General features: G+C 36.5%; 1 protein-coding gene across 3 annotated transcripts in view; it reads left to right on the top strand.

Annotated features, from left to right (window-relative positions):
- Positions 1-18,590, top strand: part of TNR (tenascin R) — a 304,192-nt gene that overhangs the window by 161,141 nt on the left and 124,461 nt on the right. For 2 of the 3 annotated variants that reach the window (XM_072419729.1, XM_072419730.1), the window contains 2 exons: positions 5,405-5,937; positions 11,987-12,457. In XM_072419729.1, the coding sequence (XP_072275830.1) occupies positions 5,454-5,937; positions 11,987-12,457 (955 nt within the window). In that variant the 5' untranslated portion in view covers positions 5,405-5,453. The remainder of the gene's footprint in view (positions 1-5,404; positions 5,938-11,986; positions 12,458-18,590) is intronic. The other variant, XM_072419731.1, reaches the window with a different exon arrangement.

Raw genomic sequence — 18,590 nt, 5'->3', positions numbered from 1 at the left:
GGTAATACCAGCCCTTCTTATAGTGGTAATAACATAAATAGCCATAGGAAATTATCTTGCAGACACAGTTCACTGCTCAGCCCTGTAGCCCCGCTATATGGCTTATAAGGCACTCATGACAGGCTCCAGGCTTATATTCCAGTGGTTGGATTTATCTGTCAATCAAAGCAGTGTAGGAGCTGCTACCCACATGCCTTATTGCTGAATATTCTCTGACTATCAAATATTGTACATGTGCTCTTTTTTCACATTCTTCCATTTATTTTATTTCATATGTCTTGTACAGCACATATGTAATCTGCAGGATTCTATACATATCACATATGCCTTCCCAAACTTTATTCCACTTATAGTATTGATCCAGTAAGAAGGTTCAGAAGAAAAGCAAGTTGTCTAACATTTTAACTAGGAAGTGTTGTATTGAATTTTTTATATTGGAACTGGGGTTCCCAGGATAGAGAGTACATGGAGGCAACTCATTTTATGTTTTCCAAAGAGGTGCACTTTACACATTTATTTATATAGAATTAAAATATCTACCTCAATATGCCTCACCATCAGTCTCCTGTAATTTCTTGCATAAAACCAGACCAGAAAAAAAGTATACATTGCTGTCTGACATTATGAACACGCTTACAGAAGGTTACAGCACAGGATTCACCTAATTAATGTGCTGCAGCGCCTCCATTGTTTAACAACACGTTTGGATGGGTCCAGGTTAATGTTCTATGCTTCACCTACTGTTGTCAAGAAAGGGAGTCTGAATCACATAATTGGCTATATAGAATTATAAATCCCTTTGCTGGTAAAACAGATTTTCACTCACATTTTTAGACAGTGTATTTGGCTGTTTGTGTGGAGCTTTTGTGTGGTTGTTTTTAGTTTTAGTAGCCCTTTAATAATGTGTTACTGCCACATAAACAGAAGCATCAATTATATGAGCTTTATACTGGGTTAAATGACATTTTACAAGTAATGAACATGAGGTCTACAATGCAGCCCTGACAAGAGCTATAACACACACCATATATCATAATGTACCATGACCAGAGTGCACACTGTAAAGGTAATTATGTCAAAGTTATTTTCACAAGTGAAGTTCTCTTTTTATTACGTTTATCCACCCCCATTCCATTCAATTCACTGTGCTGAAAATGTCATTTGGAGTCACCCCAGCAAGTCTTATGCCTGCAAGAAAGAAGCAGCACACATTACTTTTCACACATGACAGAGGATGGCAGCGAAGTGCGGATGGGTTACAAAGAGCAGCCTGGCAGCATTCATTTCGGTTGTTTGGAAAAGGTGACTGGCATTTCAAAAATCTAGGTGTCTGTTCTGCTCAAGTGGAAGACTGTGAAAAGTGGCACAGAGGTGATTAATGCCTACATGAGTATTTTAACACCTTCATTACTGAGTACCAGGGGCAACTCTGTCACATGCAGCATTATTAAACAGTGTTCATTTGTAAATGCATTACGTAATATCAATCATGTATTGGATTGAATTTATCATAGTGAATTGTGATTAGCTGCTGTACTTTGCTGCACTTCAAGCAACTCAATAAAAAGGGACTTTTTGCAGCAGCTCTTAGGTCTGCTATAGTACTTACATGAAGGACCAATCGTTTTTATTAAAAAAATGTACCTGTTCCTACTTACATACAAATTCAACTTAAAAACAAACATACAGTCCCTATCTTGTATGTAACCCCACGACAACCTGTACAATGTGGAGTGTCTAACTGTTTTATCTCATTTCACAAGCATATCCCAAAGATCAACACCTGGTAGCAAAAGAGCACCAGTATAAAGCAGAATACAGGCAAAAATATGTTTAAGCATTCAGGTGGATAAGTCACTACAACTGTATCTGAATGTAACTTATAAATAGGACTTCATTGAACTAGGCTCATAGCCCCAATGATACACAAATAAGCCAAATTGCCGAATGTCCATATGAACGTTATTGGATAAATAAAACACCATTATTACATCTAAATATATGAGTTGACATTAAAGCATGACGCTATGTCATAGAAATCATTTAATAAATACTCCATAAAAATAATTAGTATACTGCCATATAGGCAAAACAATACCGCAATTGGTTAAAAAGTATCATACAATAAAAATAAAGCAAAACTTTTCAAAATATCTTGTTGGGGGGACTTAGGTCTAATATTATGAAAGATATTTATACAAAATTGCAGTTAGTATGTGCACACAGTGTTACTTCATACTTCATACCATAGTCATATGCCCACAACATTTTCAAAGGGCAGTTTTAAAATGAAAACAATTAATTGTAGGGGAAAACCCACACAAATACAGGGAGAACATACAAACATCCAGATGGTGACCCTAATGCTGGAAGACGTGAGTTCTATCCAATGAGCCACTGCACTGCCCATAAAGTATAACTAATGAATGTGTTGTATGGTATATACCTAAAATGGTAACATTCACATTCTCTGGGGTATTTTTAAATGATTTAATGAGTTAGTGTTGTATTTGATGTCCTCGTTTGTATTTATGGTAGATGTAATAATTAGTCTGTGTTTTTTTGTATTTAATTAGACATATAGATGTTTATGACTTTTTAAGGTTAGTTATTTGGTTTGCTGTTTATTCAAAGGCTTCAATACTTTTAGAAGAATACAAATGAAGAATTTTACCTTTCCTTTAAATTGACTAGCTCTTTTTTTTGGGTCAACCGAAACTAGAGATCAGTTAGGATTTTTAGTATGAACTCAGGACAGGTTTCCTTTAATTTTCAATTTCAACTGGAGTGTACCTTTAAGAATTGCATATGCTGTTTGTTAACATTATTTTTTTGCTCTCATGGCTGTCAGTCTGTGAGTTATAGTATAGCAAGCACAGGATTGCTGGGATTTTCATGATCTGGTTTTATCAGATCTGACATGTACAGCAGTATATTAGAAAATAGTGCTCCAAATCCTCCATATTCATCTTTTTACCAGACTTGCAGTGACTTTTATTGGCAGTCCCACAGAGAGGGTACAGATGGTGTTGCCTGCAACAGTGACGGAGAAACATCAAACGCAATACCTTTCCAGCACTTACTCAGGACTAAAACCCTTATCTGGCTCAAATAAGACAGAACCTGAAAGGTCTGATGTCTGTTTTCTGGCGCCATGTCCTAATCTCTGAAATAATTGTGTATAGTTGAGTCTAGAAGTACTACATACGGCACAGTTATAATAATGACATCTTTTGTTATTTTGCTTTTATCTTGTATAGCATTCAGTGTTCAGATAAATCATAAATGTATTATGATATGAAGGCCTATAAAATGTACTAAAGAACATTCACTACAGTCAGAGTTACATAACAATATACAGAGCTACAGAACAGAAATAGAACTAAGCTACAAAGCGGAAAATTCTTTACAACTAATCTGGCCACATAGCAGAACCCAAAAACTGGCTTAAAAAGAACAGCTCTTTTTTATGCAGAGATCACATTTGCTTTAGCAGCCAACAATATGTGGAAAAATAATATTATAGGACCTTTATGGTTGTTTTACCTCTTCAGCATGAAACTGTTGAGCGGCGTGAACTATTATTTGCCAGGTATCTTTTTATAGTCAGCCTGTGCAAGCAGGGGCTACCTTGACCAGGGGATACCTTGTTGTATGATCAGCGAAAAAAAACATGCGTATTGAGTAAATGCTTTTATTGCTTCATAGAATCATCATTTTTGACTTGGTATGTTTTGATTCCAGATTTGCCTATTTGCCTGTATAACTAATTTAATTGCAAAGCCCATGTGATGTAAGCCAAATTGTAAATTTAGATTTGGAATAGCAACTTTAGCACTTTGGCCCTGATTTATTAAAGCTCTCCAAGGCTGGAGAGAGTACACGTTCAACAGTGAAGCTGGGTGGTCCAACAAACCTGGGGTGGATCTGGTCCAGGATTCAAAGCATTTGCAAGCAAATAGCAAATGACATTGAAGAAATCCATTCCAGGTTTGCTGGAACACCTAGCTTCACTGTTGAAAGTGTATTCTCTCCAGCCTTGGAGAGCTTTAATAAATCAGGCCCTTTAAGAGGATGAAAACATATAAAAAAATAAAAAAGCTAAACCAGCTTTACCTGCAATATTTACCTTCAATCCAGGGATTTATTTTGCAGGACTATTTTTCTGCTAGATACCCTTAGTCTGATCAACATGATTCAACCTACTTTATCAGAGCCCATACTGTCCTGTACTTTCCCACAAATATTGCTTTAGCTTTAATAATGGAGATTACTTTTTAGGATTGCACCAAGGAAATGTCAGAAATTGAAGAGGATGTACTAGTTGGATTGGTATACTATACAGAAATAGTTGAAGGTGACACAGATCTATAGTATTTCATTGGGAATTGGTTGGTATTGCTGTGCCATACTGGTTTGGTTTCTCCTTGGTGGTCTTTGAAATAATGGCATGAACCTGTCCACATTCATGCAAAATGAAGATAATATCTCTGAGTGGTTCCTGGGGAAGGGAATTTAGGCCTGTGAAATGCGTAGAGCCCCAGCAAGTTGTATAATTTTGTATACTGTTTTAATAAATTAATAAATAATTACGTTTTTAATAGAAGAATCACCTGTTATATTTAATAGATATGTTAGATGCGTTAAGTGAGTTCAGTTTGCTAAATTTGTGGGTTTGTTGTAATGATATTGGGATGTGGCATGGTAAAATAGATTAGATGGGGGGAACGTTATTTGCATCTGTCCTGTACTTACCCAAACCTTTGACTAAGCAGTAAAAGGAAAAGTAGCACAGCGATGGCCTCAGATCGTCCTCACTTTGCTTTCTCTTCCTATTAGCATGTGCTTGGTCAACACAAGAATAGATTGGCTCCTTGTACTGCTTCTTTGATGTGTATTCCAACCCTGCTCTACACAGACTGCAAGAGGCTGCTAGAGGTTAAATTCAGATGGTTACACTACTTGTATTTAAAAAAAAAAAACAAAAAAAAATATTTATTAATGATTACAGAGCTGCATTATTTGTATCTGCCAGGAGATCAGCTGTAAACTCCTTTCACTTTCATTCACAGAGGTTGATGTCTAATTATTTTTAGCCCTCAGCTCATTAAGTTTCAGAGTGCAACGGGCTATTGAAGTCTAAATCCTATCTGTAATCATTACTATTGTGATGATCTGGTTGTTAGATGTGGTGCTGCCATAGGTTCTCATGGAGCTTTACAGGTATGTATGCTAATTACTAATAGGGGATGAAACTTCAGTTCAATTTTTCTATGGTATTAAGTTGTGATCTAAAAATAAAAGAATTATTGTTTATATTATCTTTGTTATACATACTTCACTAGCAATATATCCTTCTTTTCTTTTACAAAATATATTTTAATATACTTTTTTTTCTTAACAGACCACTTGGCTGAGGTTGTGGTACCAGTGCCTATATCGTGAGGAAAAGGATGGGGAGTGAGGGAGCGAGAAGTGCTTTGGGTCCTCTGCAAGTTGGTGTGCACCTGATTGCGCTGCTTTGTATACTCAGACACTCAAAATGTATTGCTGTGACAACTGGCCAGACCCCAGGGGTGCACATTCAGACCAGAGAAGAGGGGAACCAGACAGATCCAGGACCTGTTAGCAAGCACCAGCCTTTGGTTTTTAATCACATCTACAATTTTAATGTTCCCATGGGATTTCCCTGCACATTGGAACCTGAATCTCCAGAAGACGCAAGCTGGGTTTCTCAGCAAACAGAGAACACACCTGATGCTGGGAGCCAGATAACTTTTACACACAGTATCCGAGTTCCGCAGAGGTTATGTCAGTGCTACACGGCCCCTCATGCTGTGCAGCATCTCCTCAGCAGGATTGAGGCTCTGGAAAGAGAGGTGATGTTGCTCCGAGAGCGCTGTAATGAAAGGGGATGTCAGGATGTAGAAGCTACAGGTATGAACACAATGCTCCCATTATTAAATTACCTATGTGAATTTATTTAAATATTCATATAAAAGTTACAATATAATTGCTGATGATGATTAGAAGAAGTGAATATGGGATGCCACAGCAACAGATTCCAGCTGTTAGAAAATGCAGCACTAAAATGATACAAATAACAGCTTCAGATTTCTGGTACTTATAATTTGCTCAGGATACTAAGCTATTCCTCCGCACTATATAATAGGCCAGTGTACTCAAAGTAGCAGGTGAATTGGGGAAATTATTTGAAATATAAGTTCGTGCCAACTCAACTGTACCAGATGTAGGCCTTTTGACACAGAAAACAAGTGGAAATGAATAAGTGTGCATCCAAGTCCTTGAGTGGCAACCCATGCCCAATCTCCATCTTGCCACATATGCTTAACCCTAACATTCATATGCACCTTAAGCGTTAACATTTACCTTTTCTAACCAGATACCAAGCTTTTTTTGTCTATTTTATACTCTGGAGGCCTATTTTAATGTTTTATGTTATTCTGTAAGTTATCTTTTATGTGACCCGTGGAATTTTCGCCAAAACTGTATATTTATTTTGTGTTTAATGTAATGAGACAGCAAAATGAGAGATAGAAGTATATTCATAAACCGTTCATATTTTGATTAGTTCAAAGAAAATGCTTGTTTAATGGTTCTGTGCAGAGAGAGATAAGTGAGTTTACTTTTATGTTCTTGAAAGGTAAGTAGACATGGGGAATGTGGGGATATTGGTTTACTAGTTGATGCTGTTTTCATTTTCCCTTTCGGACCTAGAGTTGAACAGTAAAATCATCTTTGGGTAGTTAATAATGTGAGAACTTCAAATTCTGCTTGTAAGATGTGTGTATGTTGACCAGTAGCACTACAATTACTCTGCAAAATGTTGCATATAAACAAAAAGTGTGAGAAATTTAAAAAATGTAAACTAAAAGTCTTCTCTAAAAGCTAAGAACAAATACCACAAGGTGCCATCGATTATTGTAATAATTCTGAATTTTGCCACTACATGCTTACTAACCCCTAGAAAATGACTGCTTAATTGTTGAAAGATAGCACTTAAGTTGCAATTAAACACATTCCTATTGAACAGGATGAAGGCAGGTGGATGGGGTTTAGTCTAGAAATCAGGGAGGTAAGTCTTTAATTACAATGTATAGTAATCTCTCCACTCATGCAATACATTTACTTTTAAGTTATAAGTAATGTTATTTAAGCACATCATCACAACAAAAAAGGGAACTTTTCTGGATAACTGTTGACTTTATACACAGTTCCAACACAATTGTGTCCTTAGCTCTGGTCTCAGGTATTAAGCTTATCTACACTGGCAGCCTCACCTCCATTCATGTTGTGTCTTTGTAATAAACTGGAAAGAAGCGATACTTGTTCATGAATCACATTTTACAGTCTTTCAAGATTCTACAGTGTACGTTAAGCTTAGAGTCTACAGCTCTTACAAGAAGCCCCTCACTCGGTCCATTCACTAAGTTAATACACTGTGTGCATTAAAACCAAATACAAGGTATTGTATAAATGATCTAGCCCGCAGCACTGTATGAAAAATCTATAATCCATTTTCATCCCAGTCTTACTTCTGAACTGTTGTCATTCAGTCATGAATTCTTAAAATTCACATTTATATTTTCCAAAAGGTGAATCAATAAACAACAATTAAAAAATACATTTTCTTCTGTTCCTATTATACCTTTGTCCCTGTACAACACTAAGTGATACATACAGTATATATCTAGAAATTAGAAATGTTATAATTTACTCAGGATTACTGTGTGCTGATGGACCTTTTTGCTAAAAGATCCTGGTATGAACATGCATATTTGTGTTAGGCATCTTCTCTTCGTCATTGACATCAGCACAAATGTCTTGTGTTTTTTTAGGGGCAAGAAAAAGACAATGTTATTACTAGGATAATAAAATGATGATGTATTTAAAATGTGAATTTTATTAACTAGTCCAATTTAAAATGTACCAAATGATTCAAAAGTAAATGTGTGAAAAATCTTACAGCTACAGCCAAAGTATAAATGATTTTCTTCCTCTAGCAGCTGCATACTGGGAAGCTTGCTTTCTGAGGGGAAGCAGTGATCTCTTTGCAGAGGTCCCCCCCCCCCCCCCCTTCCCTCACCTCACTGCTCAGTCAAGGTCTGACACAGCCCCTGTTAAAGTAGAGCTTTTCAATTTGCAGAAAGCATAAGCTTTGCTGATTGCAGAGTTATAGGTCCAACACCATAGGGGGTGTGTTGGACCTCTGCTATTCTTTTACATACATAGTAAGAAACATGCTCTGAATTTCCTAGCGGGGGACTGACTTGCTTTTCTATTCAGGGTGTGACAGCATTATGAGGAAAACAAATAGTAAAACTTTTTGCATCCTTTGCTTTGATGCATGGAGAATGTAATAAACTAATTTAAACTGATGGTGCAATTGGCATCTAGGCAAACTTGTTGTGCATGCTTAAAAATCATGGTCATCTATATTTGACCTTTGGAGGCTGTCATATAATCACCCAACGGGGTCTAAATCTGGCCAGGATAATCATACAGTATTTTAATATTTACAGTTATTAAACATCGGCTTAAATCCAACTCAGCATGTGAAGCTCACAATATATCTTAAAAGCTTTGCATGATCTGAGCACAAACACAAATCAATAAGTCTTCAACCCATCTAATTATTTTACAATAGTCAGAGAAATTAAACTGCAAGAAGCTACAAGCATTTTTGGAAGCTGGGTGTATTTTCCTTAATAAAAAAGCGAAGTCTTGGTGAAATTGTGAACAATCATATGCAAGAGTTTATTGTAAACCCTGACTATTGACCGGCATAAGTACTGAGTACTTCTGTTTTTCCACAGCAGGACAGTGGATGGTAGGTGGGAGTTTAGATGCCAGGAGTCAACTTTGGGTTAGGATAATTGTTTTTTTTTGTAATTTGTAGTCTAAAAATGTTTACAATCTAGACGCCTTCTTATTATATATAATGATTTATGTTGATGCAAGGAGCAAAAGCACACTGACATCCAAAAAAGAATTGTTAAATACATTCCATTAAATCAGTTTAACACATTCCATTTTATGTTACCAACATGTTTTGGAGGTCCAGAACAACACACCATTCTTCAGGGCTGGAATCATTAGAAAATATACATTTATAACACAAGCCAATAAAATAGTTCGTAGTTAGCAGAACATTAAAGAGTTATAAAAATTCCATCAGTAATTTAAAAAACAAAGACATCTCTATCCAGAAAGTATATGCTAACGCAAAGAAATGTCTGACAAAGATATTGTCTTTCTATACAAAAATGCAGATGACAGTGTTTTGTGAACGGGTTTTGTTCTTGTGAGCAATGTACAATACCTGTATTAAATATCTGTATGGTAATAAATACACTTGCACATTACTTAGCAAATATTCACAATACTAGAGAAAAAGTATGTGAGGTCTACTTAAAAAATGAAAATGAAAATCGTATTTTGCATTAAAATGTGCACAGCTTAACTGTGTTCACATTGCTAACTGAACATTATCTTTTAGTAAATCAATGCAATGGCTCAACTGTGGTCTCACTCAAAACCATAAACTTTTTAAAAGAAGGTAACTGGGTTTATCTCAGGGATATGAACCTCATTCACTAATGTGGATATAACCACCAAAGGGAGAAAGTATGCAAATTAAATGTAGTTATAAAACTGGGGAACAGCAATGTGAAACAAATGTGAAAATCATTATGTTCAACCAATAAAAAATGCAAAAGTCATGCCAAGTATTAACTTTAACTTTCAGTAAAATGTTAGGATGATAGTAACACAAAATACTACACAATATGGACTTCTTGAGAATACCCCATAGTTTTTATGTAAATTGATTCATTTCTTTCCCAAATCACTGATCTCCTTCATCATTTTTTTGTAATTCTTTTTATCTTGAGGTCTAGTTTTGTTGCCTGGACCAGCTCCAGAACCCTTTATGATGTTAAATAAAATTCTTTGAGATGCAGGGAGGCTGAGTGAGTACACTGGGTCAAACTGTGCTGAAAACTTGTAAGAGTAGAAGTCTGTAATGAACATAGTAATAGATGCACAGACTAAACTTCCAGAAATTACACGAAGACAGCAATAAAACTATGAAAATGCTTAGAAAACACACAGGAGAGTTCTACGCACGGAGGAAATAGAGGAAGGACTAATTAATACTTATCTGACAAGTATTTATGAGGAATGGAGTCCCTGCAATCCCATTACGTGCTAATCTCAGTGCTGTCAGAGCAGAAGGTTGCCAGGTCGATGCAGTGGTCAGTAGGAAAAGTGGATTGTTAAGTGGGAGAGGAAGTTTGCAGTCTGGCGTATTGATGAGCTCCATGGGCTGAGAGCAGTGAGAGAAGCATTACCGACGCAGGAATCAATGCGGAAGGTGAAGAAAGGGCAAACACAGGAAAATGATGGGATGTGATTTCTTTGATTAGGATGTCATGGATGTATGAAAGAAGAAGGCATAACCAGTAATTATTGCAAAACCCTATGGTGTGAACTAGTGTTTTCCAAATGAGTGAAGGGTGGAGGCCCTGGTCTATGCCAAAATTGGAGGATGTATAATATGATTAGTCAGTTATGGCAGGAGAGGTAAAAGAAGTCTTTTTCAAGGGATAATATGTAGTAATAGAAAGTCATTAAATTCTACCCTAATATATTTATAGCACCATACTGGATAAAATCAAGGGGGGAAGAGGGTATGCACCCTGCAATTAACTCACTTATACAACCTAATGGCATGCACTCAGCCCAGGATGTGATTTGGACTGACCCACAAGAACTGTAGACTAGGCACAAAAAATAAGTGTCTGTTGTAAATACATGGATCATATTTATAAATAACAAAAAAACATGTATCAGTTTCCACATAAAGTTGCAGAATCACCTTGGACCATCCATCAAGGTATAAGCCGAATGCTGAGAAACTGCTGAATCTGTGGCTGGATGGCAAAACTTACCATCAATCATATGCCAATAAATATTGCTGCACATGCACAGGAATCCTAGTCATGGATCCCTTCTCACAGCTTTCTTGAATGACAGGCTGTGAGAGGGAAGTGATTGACAAGGGGTGGGTATGGATAGTCACTACCTGGTTTGACCATTCATTCAGAATTAACAAGCAGTTAGATAAAGTAACTCAAGAGTGGGACTAGGTAAGAACACATTAAAGGTATGGGTTTAGTTCTTGTGAGTTCAGGTACTCTGAAAACAAGAACTAAGCTATAGAAAAGGGGGGAATGGATTATGAGCACTTTATGAGGATGTGCAAAAGCCTAACTGAACATTATGGCAAACTCATCTCTGAATTTACTGCCTACCAGCAAAGACAGCTATGCCTTTTTTGCCGTGTCATCACTATTATCCTCTCCTATTATTGTTCCATGTTTGTTGTCTTACTTTATAGCTACTGACAGAGCAGTGATGGTGTAACTGGTGTTGCATTACCATATTCAAGCATGCACATTGTGGTGCGATGTGCTAGTTAATGCACAATAAAACATTTTTAAAAAGTGCTACCATCAATCTTCACCTACTAGTATTATTGGTAAATATTCGGTTTTAATGTTCATGCAAATAAGAAAAACAATTCCATGCTCATTGTGGTTTTTGTTAGATTCAGGTGAGGTTTGATGTGCATTATACAAAAATTCTATTTATAAAAAGTGTGGTGCACGTTCACCTTCTATATAGGGACCCTTTCATCAAAAAATCCTCATAGACTTTTATGGGCCTAGAAACTAAGTGCAAGTCATTTACCTACATTACAATATTAAAGGTAAAATTTAATGGGAATGTCAGCTAATGTAATGTTTTCTTGAGATGTGAGACTGTTTAGATATTTCAACATGGTCCTGTCCATTTTGGCCACAGGAATGTCACAAAAAAGACAGTCACAGTAAAAGAAAGAACATGTGTATGTATCAAGAATGTACATTTTAAAATATCTAATTATTTCTTCTCTCCACAGGTCTCACAGAATTTGCACCTCCTTGTAGTGGCCATGGTAACTTCAGTCTGGACTCCTGTGTGTGCAGCCAAGGCTGGGGAGGAGAAAACTGTTCTGAGCCGTTGTGCCCACTAGGCTGTTCTGGCAGGGGCACTTGTATAGAGGGCATATGTGTATGTGAGCCAGACTACACCGGCGAGTGGTGCACAGACCTGTTGTGTCCAGAGGAGTGCAGCCCTCACGGGCACTGTCAAGATGGCCAATGCTTGTGCCAAGAGCCATACACCGGTATCAGCTGCAATGAACTCCGCTGCCCAGGTGACTGCTTGGGAAAAGGACGTTGTGCCAATGGGACCTGCGTATGCCAAGATGGCTATGCCGGAGAGGATTGCGGGCGCATGTGGTGTGTGAATGCCTGCAGTGGGAGAGGGCAGTGCCAGCATGGTGTCTGTGAGTGCGAGGAAGGGTACAGTGGGCAGGACTGTTCTGAAGGTAAGTGCACATTAACCAAGAAGATAGACTATCATCTGTTATTGTTTGACTTAGTGATGCATAATTAAATACAACAGATGTAAACAGTGTCCAAAATGTAACATTCTGCTGCAAAGTTAGTATCAATGACCAAACTTAGACCAATATTCCATTGACAATTGTGCTTTAAGGCCAAAACATGTATTGTTAGAAGAGTACGTAACAGGGACAAGGTTCACATGCGGAGTTCTTCAGCTTACTAGGAGTGAGAAATGTATACCTTCCAGACTGCAGACTTGGAACTTTAAGCCAACTGTTGCTAGGGTCTCAGGAAATTGCTCTAATATAAGCAACTAAAACAAAACATACTTTTATGTGTGGGGTCTTTTAAAAGGCCTACATCACCTTAGGTGATTTTATTTTTAGTATATATTGCAAAAAACATACATTACATGGTAAAGGAGAAGGGTGCATTTCCCACATAAGGTCAACAAGGATATTTATAGTTTGCAAAATGAAGAACAAAAGGCTACAGACCTTTGTAGTACTCACTTGCTTGTAAGTTTGACTGAAAGGGATTTTAGTGGCAGAGGTGCAGTTTAAAACATCAAACATTTTTATTACAACTTCATAATACTGCAATGTAGATTGTATTGTGAAGTTGTAATAAAAATATAGTGTAAATACTCAACAATGGGTTGATATTATTAAACGCAATTGATGGATGAACCCTCTATCCAACAGATCATAATATAGAGGCATGATCTGCATAGAGAGGTAAAAAGAAGCCCAGGGATTTAATCAAATTTCAGTCTTGAGTGCAAATATATTTATACGATTTATATCTTAAGTTTATTTTGTTTTGCTGTTTTTCAAGATGATGAAAACGCTTAAGAGCTTTCATTCTAAGAGAAATAGATTCTATAGAATTATGCAGATTTTTTTAAAATTTAAAACTTGTAAACTGCGTTTTATCGCGCTTTACTGCGTTTTAACTAATTTGCATATTAAGTGCTCAAAAACCCGGGAAACCGCAGGAAAAAGTCCCATTGAAATCAACGGAAGCATTTACCTGCTTTTACCACGTTTTCCCACGTTTTTGTGCATTTTCCAGTGTTAACTCAGCGTTTAGATTTTTTAAATGTTGCAAGCAACGTTTAAGATAACTGTCATAAATGTGCCTCAAGGAAACGTCCTGGTGTAGATGAACCCATTGTAATGCATAGGAATTCAAACAAGGGCTTTAAAAGCCTCAGGTTAAGCGCTGGGGAAACCGTCCGTGTGGACTAAGCTTTAGCAAGACTAAAGCCACTGTCCAAAACATTGATAATGATATTGCAGTTAAGGTTAAATATTTGAAAGAGCAAACATAAATAACCAACTTTGCTACTAAATTATCTTGTTAGTGCTCTCAATAAATACTGCATTTTCATAACGGTGAGTATCACCAGCACTTCGCAATACTTCCTAACGTCTAAAGGGGTGTCTGACATATGGGGTAGCACTGTCTTAGCATGCTAGGTGCTACAACATGTAGCATATGGTGAAAGTTAAAGTTTTTGCTGCACTGATAAACAATGACATTTTATTATTACCAATACCAATCAAGAGTAGAAGTATCTTAAGTGAGAAGCTAAACACCTAAAAATAAAAGCTAATTTACATGAAAACTAAGTCATCCCTGGGAAACTGAATGGATGTTTAGTGAAAAGTTGTTTATTTTGCAATAAATTGTTAATAATACAATGTGATTGTTTATCAGTACAGCCTATATTTGGATTATTTTGTGCTATCAACAGTTTCTAGACCTTTCTTTCACTTTTGATTGGTGGAGAATAAACAGGTTGGTGCTTAGAGACCGTGTAGCCTAAAAATCTGAAACTAATTTTTAAAATGATGCCATGTCTCAATGACCTTAAGCAATATGATTCTGAGAGTATTCCATGCTATGACTTAAAACATACAATAATTGTATATATATTTTTATTTTTATTTATTCTGTCCATCTTAAAAAAAAAACAGTATTTGATATGTATGATTTGTAACGAGTAGCTAAAGCTCTAGGCTCATTTTCTATGCTTATTAAGCTAATCTTAACTGCTTTGGTGAAAACCTGTTGTTTATTTATTAAAGGTCTTTAAGATTGCAGAAAATACATCTCTTATTACATGAGAGATCCTGGGTGATCCAGCAAATCTGGAATTAATCTTGTCCAGGATTATTGCAAATGAGTTTACAATGCTGCACATTTAACAAACATTTACCTTCAAACAAACAAGTGTAGACTGAATCTGTGGAATAATGAAGATGGGGCTTTATAAACAATGTTTGATTAATGTTGCAACCTAAGCTCAGAAAATTGTAGACCTTTCCTCTGTGAGTAGTTGACTCAGAATGTAAAACAGTTGGGATGATTTCCCCTGCAGGGAATTCATGCTTTTTATTTTTTTCAGTAGTGATTGCAGATATGGTTGATGATAATAGGGTTCAAGTCTGCAAGGAAGAACACTAAAACACACTGCTCCGGGCAGTATTACCTGTATTTAGAACAGGTTTCATTAGACAGGGCAGAATATAATGGACCACAGTTTCTCACATTTGCCATTGTTTGGTAAATATTTTCAGTCCTGGGCCAGATCCATTTTAGGTTTGCTGGATAACCTATGTTTTAGCATGATAGTCTATCTTCTCCAGTACTAATAAATTATGCTTGTTATGTCCGTTAAACTCCAGGTTAAATCTGCACTTTCCTGCCTGCAGCCGATAGTTCAGTGACTCTTGTCCTCAACATGATGATGCTCTATCTGTTTCATTACATTATTTATAAAGTACACTGTAGAGCCTATAAAGTCCTTTACTAATATAATGTTCTTCTGGATAAATGGAGATTAGAGTTGGGCTTTAGGTTTAAAAAATATTGCCTTATCACCTTTGTGATATAGTTTCTATATGTTTAGCCTGGTCTGTAACCAAGTACTGTATTTTCTTTTTGTGCCAATATCCTCTTCAAAAAAAAAACAAAAAAAAAAACAATAATAATGTACAGTCCACAAACAATACATTCTTGCACCAGTGCTAGATATGTGTATATCTTGCTGTGCTTTTTATAAGCGTAAAATACTTCCTCTAATTGTATTTCTTTAAACGTTCTATGCAAATTTTTCACTGAAAGACATTGCAGGGTCCTGTTCAGCTGAATAGAGAGCACCTGCAGTATCAAAAGAATCCTTTGGCTGTACCCAGAGTTTACTCAAGATGTATTATGCAGAAAAATATAACAGATTGCCATGCTGTTTACATCTGGGTGACTGATATTTAGGGACTGATTGACAAATGGAGTATGGTAAAAATAAAAACATGACTATTATTTAAATGCTTTAAATCCACAGTGCCACCTGATGGCATCAATACATCAATAAACGATACGAATTTTGACTGGTCCACAATAGGGATTAGCAAGAATGCCGCTCCATTCTGGCGAAAATTTCCTGGAACTTCCGATGGGTCTGCAAAATCGGTTTGCCGACATTTCGCGGACCTATTGGAAGTCCCAGTAAATCATTACAGGAGGATTCCCAGGGTTGCATTCATTCATGCAGCCCTGGGAATCCTCCTGTATGTGATCCCCAGGCACTAGAGGTTAATTAACCCCTAGGCACTAGAGGTTAATTAACCTCTATTGCCCAGGGATTGCACACAGGAGGATTCCCAGAGCTGCATTCATTCATGCAGCCCTGGAAATCCTCCTGTCAGTGTGCGATCTCCGGCACTAGAGGTTAAATGGGGGAAAAGTCTCCCCATTCAAAACTTCTAGTGCTCTCCGATTGGCTGAGGAAAGGAAAATCCTGATGACGCTCAAGCGTCAAGTAATTTCCTTTTCTCGGCCAATCAGAGAGCACTAGAGGTTTTGAATGGGAAGACTTGTCCCCATTTAACCTCTAGTGCCCGGGACCGCAAACTAAGCTGATCAATGAATGCAGCCGTGGCTCCATTAATTGATCAGCACAGCCCACGGGACTTTTTTTTTTTTTAGAATTTTTTTTTAAGGAAAATTGGATCTCGATCGGTGAATTTACACTGCCGGTTCTCGCTTACAATTTCGGTAAGCGAGAATGGCAGAATTCGCAGCGAGATCGAGTTTAAAAATCTCGCTCACTCATCCCTAGTCGACAACAATGGGACATGGGTTCTGCTGTTGTATGCCTAGGGGCTGTGGGAGATCTGTTTAACAAATTGTGGCTGCTTGTCAGTACCCAAAGACTCTGTGTGTACTGGCAGGATCTGACAATTAGTTAGATCAGCCTTTTGTTTTTGTCAAGGTTTGCTGGAGATCCTATTACTCTTACACAGGATTATTATTGAATGCCAGGGTTATAACATGAGAAAGGCCAACCTAAATCCAAACTCAATTTTCTGGCACTATGTATATTGTGTATGAGGGAGGGAAAAGATTATTGTACACAGAACTGAATGTGCTTCTTGACTACATTTCATTGTCTCTTATGCCTGCACTGATAATATATACTGTGCAAAGTAGGAAAGATTACATTTTGCTTGTAAATGTAGTAAATGCTATTTCCACTGGAACACTTTGCAAAGCAGTGGACACAAAAGCTTGTGTTATATTAGGCCGTATTTTATAAACATATCACAAAATTAAAGGGCATAAAGGTTGCTAACATTTGATGATGGTAAAATATCACTGACAGCTAGTTGGTCTGCCACAGTGCCACTACTAACTATAGCTCTGGCTGCTGATTACCACTCAAAAACCCCAGTTGATTGAGAGGAAGCCGAAGGAGAAAAAGAGTAGTTCAGCTCTGTATGAAGGGAAAATCTTTTGGATCTACTAATAAAGAAATGATGAGCTGATAAAAGATTGTCACTTCTTTGTTCTACATTTTGAAATGTTTTATTGCAATTTTTATAGGGTCAGATGTAAAAAAAAGGGTCTTTCAATTTTGTATAGCATTCAGTGCTTTGATTGCCATATCATGTTTACTCTAAAGTGAAACTTCACGTTAATAGAAATTTTATTGCATCAAAAGTGGTGATCAGCATGTGTCAGACAAACACCACTGATCTCTATTGTGGCTACTATCAAAGTAGAAACTCTGGTGATCTATAAAGTGATGCAAGTGCAGGTAAAAAGCAAATATAGGGATCAGTGGAGCTCAATCATAAAAATAGTCATCATGTCAGTTGATCACAACTTTAATAAAATGTTTTAGGTGATCAGCAACCTTTACAAATATGATCCTTTATGTTAACACATTACATGTATTTGTATTATTATTATAAAGTTACAGATAAATATATATTGCACTTTTTTAAGTCAGAAATACAGTAGTAAAATCATGTTTTTTTTATTTACTTAATTTTTATATTATTATGTTTACCCAATGCAAAATTTAGTTTTAACAATAGAAGATCCTCACAAACACAGCATTAGTCAGTCAACCTCCTATTTTTCTTGTTTAGATCTGAGTGTATTTGTGTGTTTACTTCCAAAGATCTTTCTTCTTTTAAACAAAATCATTATAACTCCCACCTGATCTTCTATATCATCTATGCCACATCTCCAACATACAAAACACTAAATCAAACAAGGACAATTGATTGGACTTTTTAGGCATCAAATAACCATATCAAAACAGATTTCCAGAACTCTATATCATGAAAACTGATTATTTAATATAGTTAGAAACAAAAGACTCGGTAAAAACATGTGCAATTACAATTACAGTTTTGAAAACATGATTCATGTTGCCATTCTCCTGTATATTTATTCAATTCTATGTGTTTTGCAGCGTTTCAGCTTGTTTTGATATAGTTATTTGATGCCTAAATAGTTCTATCAATTGGCCTTGTTTGTTTTAGTATTTTCCTTCATTTCCTGTTTTTCAGCAAAAAAGTTAATTAAAGTTCAAGCCTCCTCTCATCCTCCTGATTTTTTGTTGCCATGATGTACCTAATAAATGTATCCAAACTTTCTATCACCATTGATAGCATTGTAATGTGATGGGAAGTAAGGTAAAATCTCCGAAATGGAGAAAACAAACATTTTTTCTAGATATGCACTTTAATTTTTATCACTGAATTTCTTTAATCTACAGTCCAAAAAGGTTTTGCTATGCTAAAAGTAGCTGGGAAA

This window comes from Pyxicephalus adspersus, chromosome 8, assembly GCF_032062135.1.
Source record: "Pyxicephalus adspersus chromosome 8, UCB_Pads_2.0, whole genome shotgun sequence".
Classification (NCBI taxonomy): Eukaryota; Metazoa; Chordata; class Amphibia; order Anura; family Pyxicephalidae; genus Pyxicephalus; species Pyxicephalus adspersus.
The sequence above is the reverse complement of the archived record's forward strand: the minus strand, read 5'-3'. Positions and strand labels throughout refer to the sequence as shown.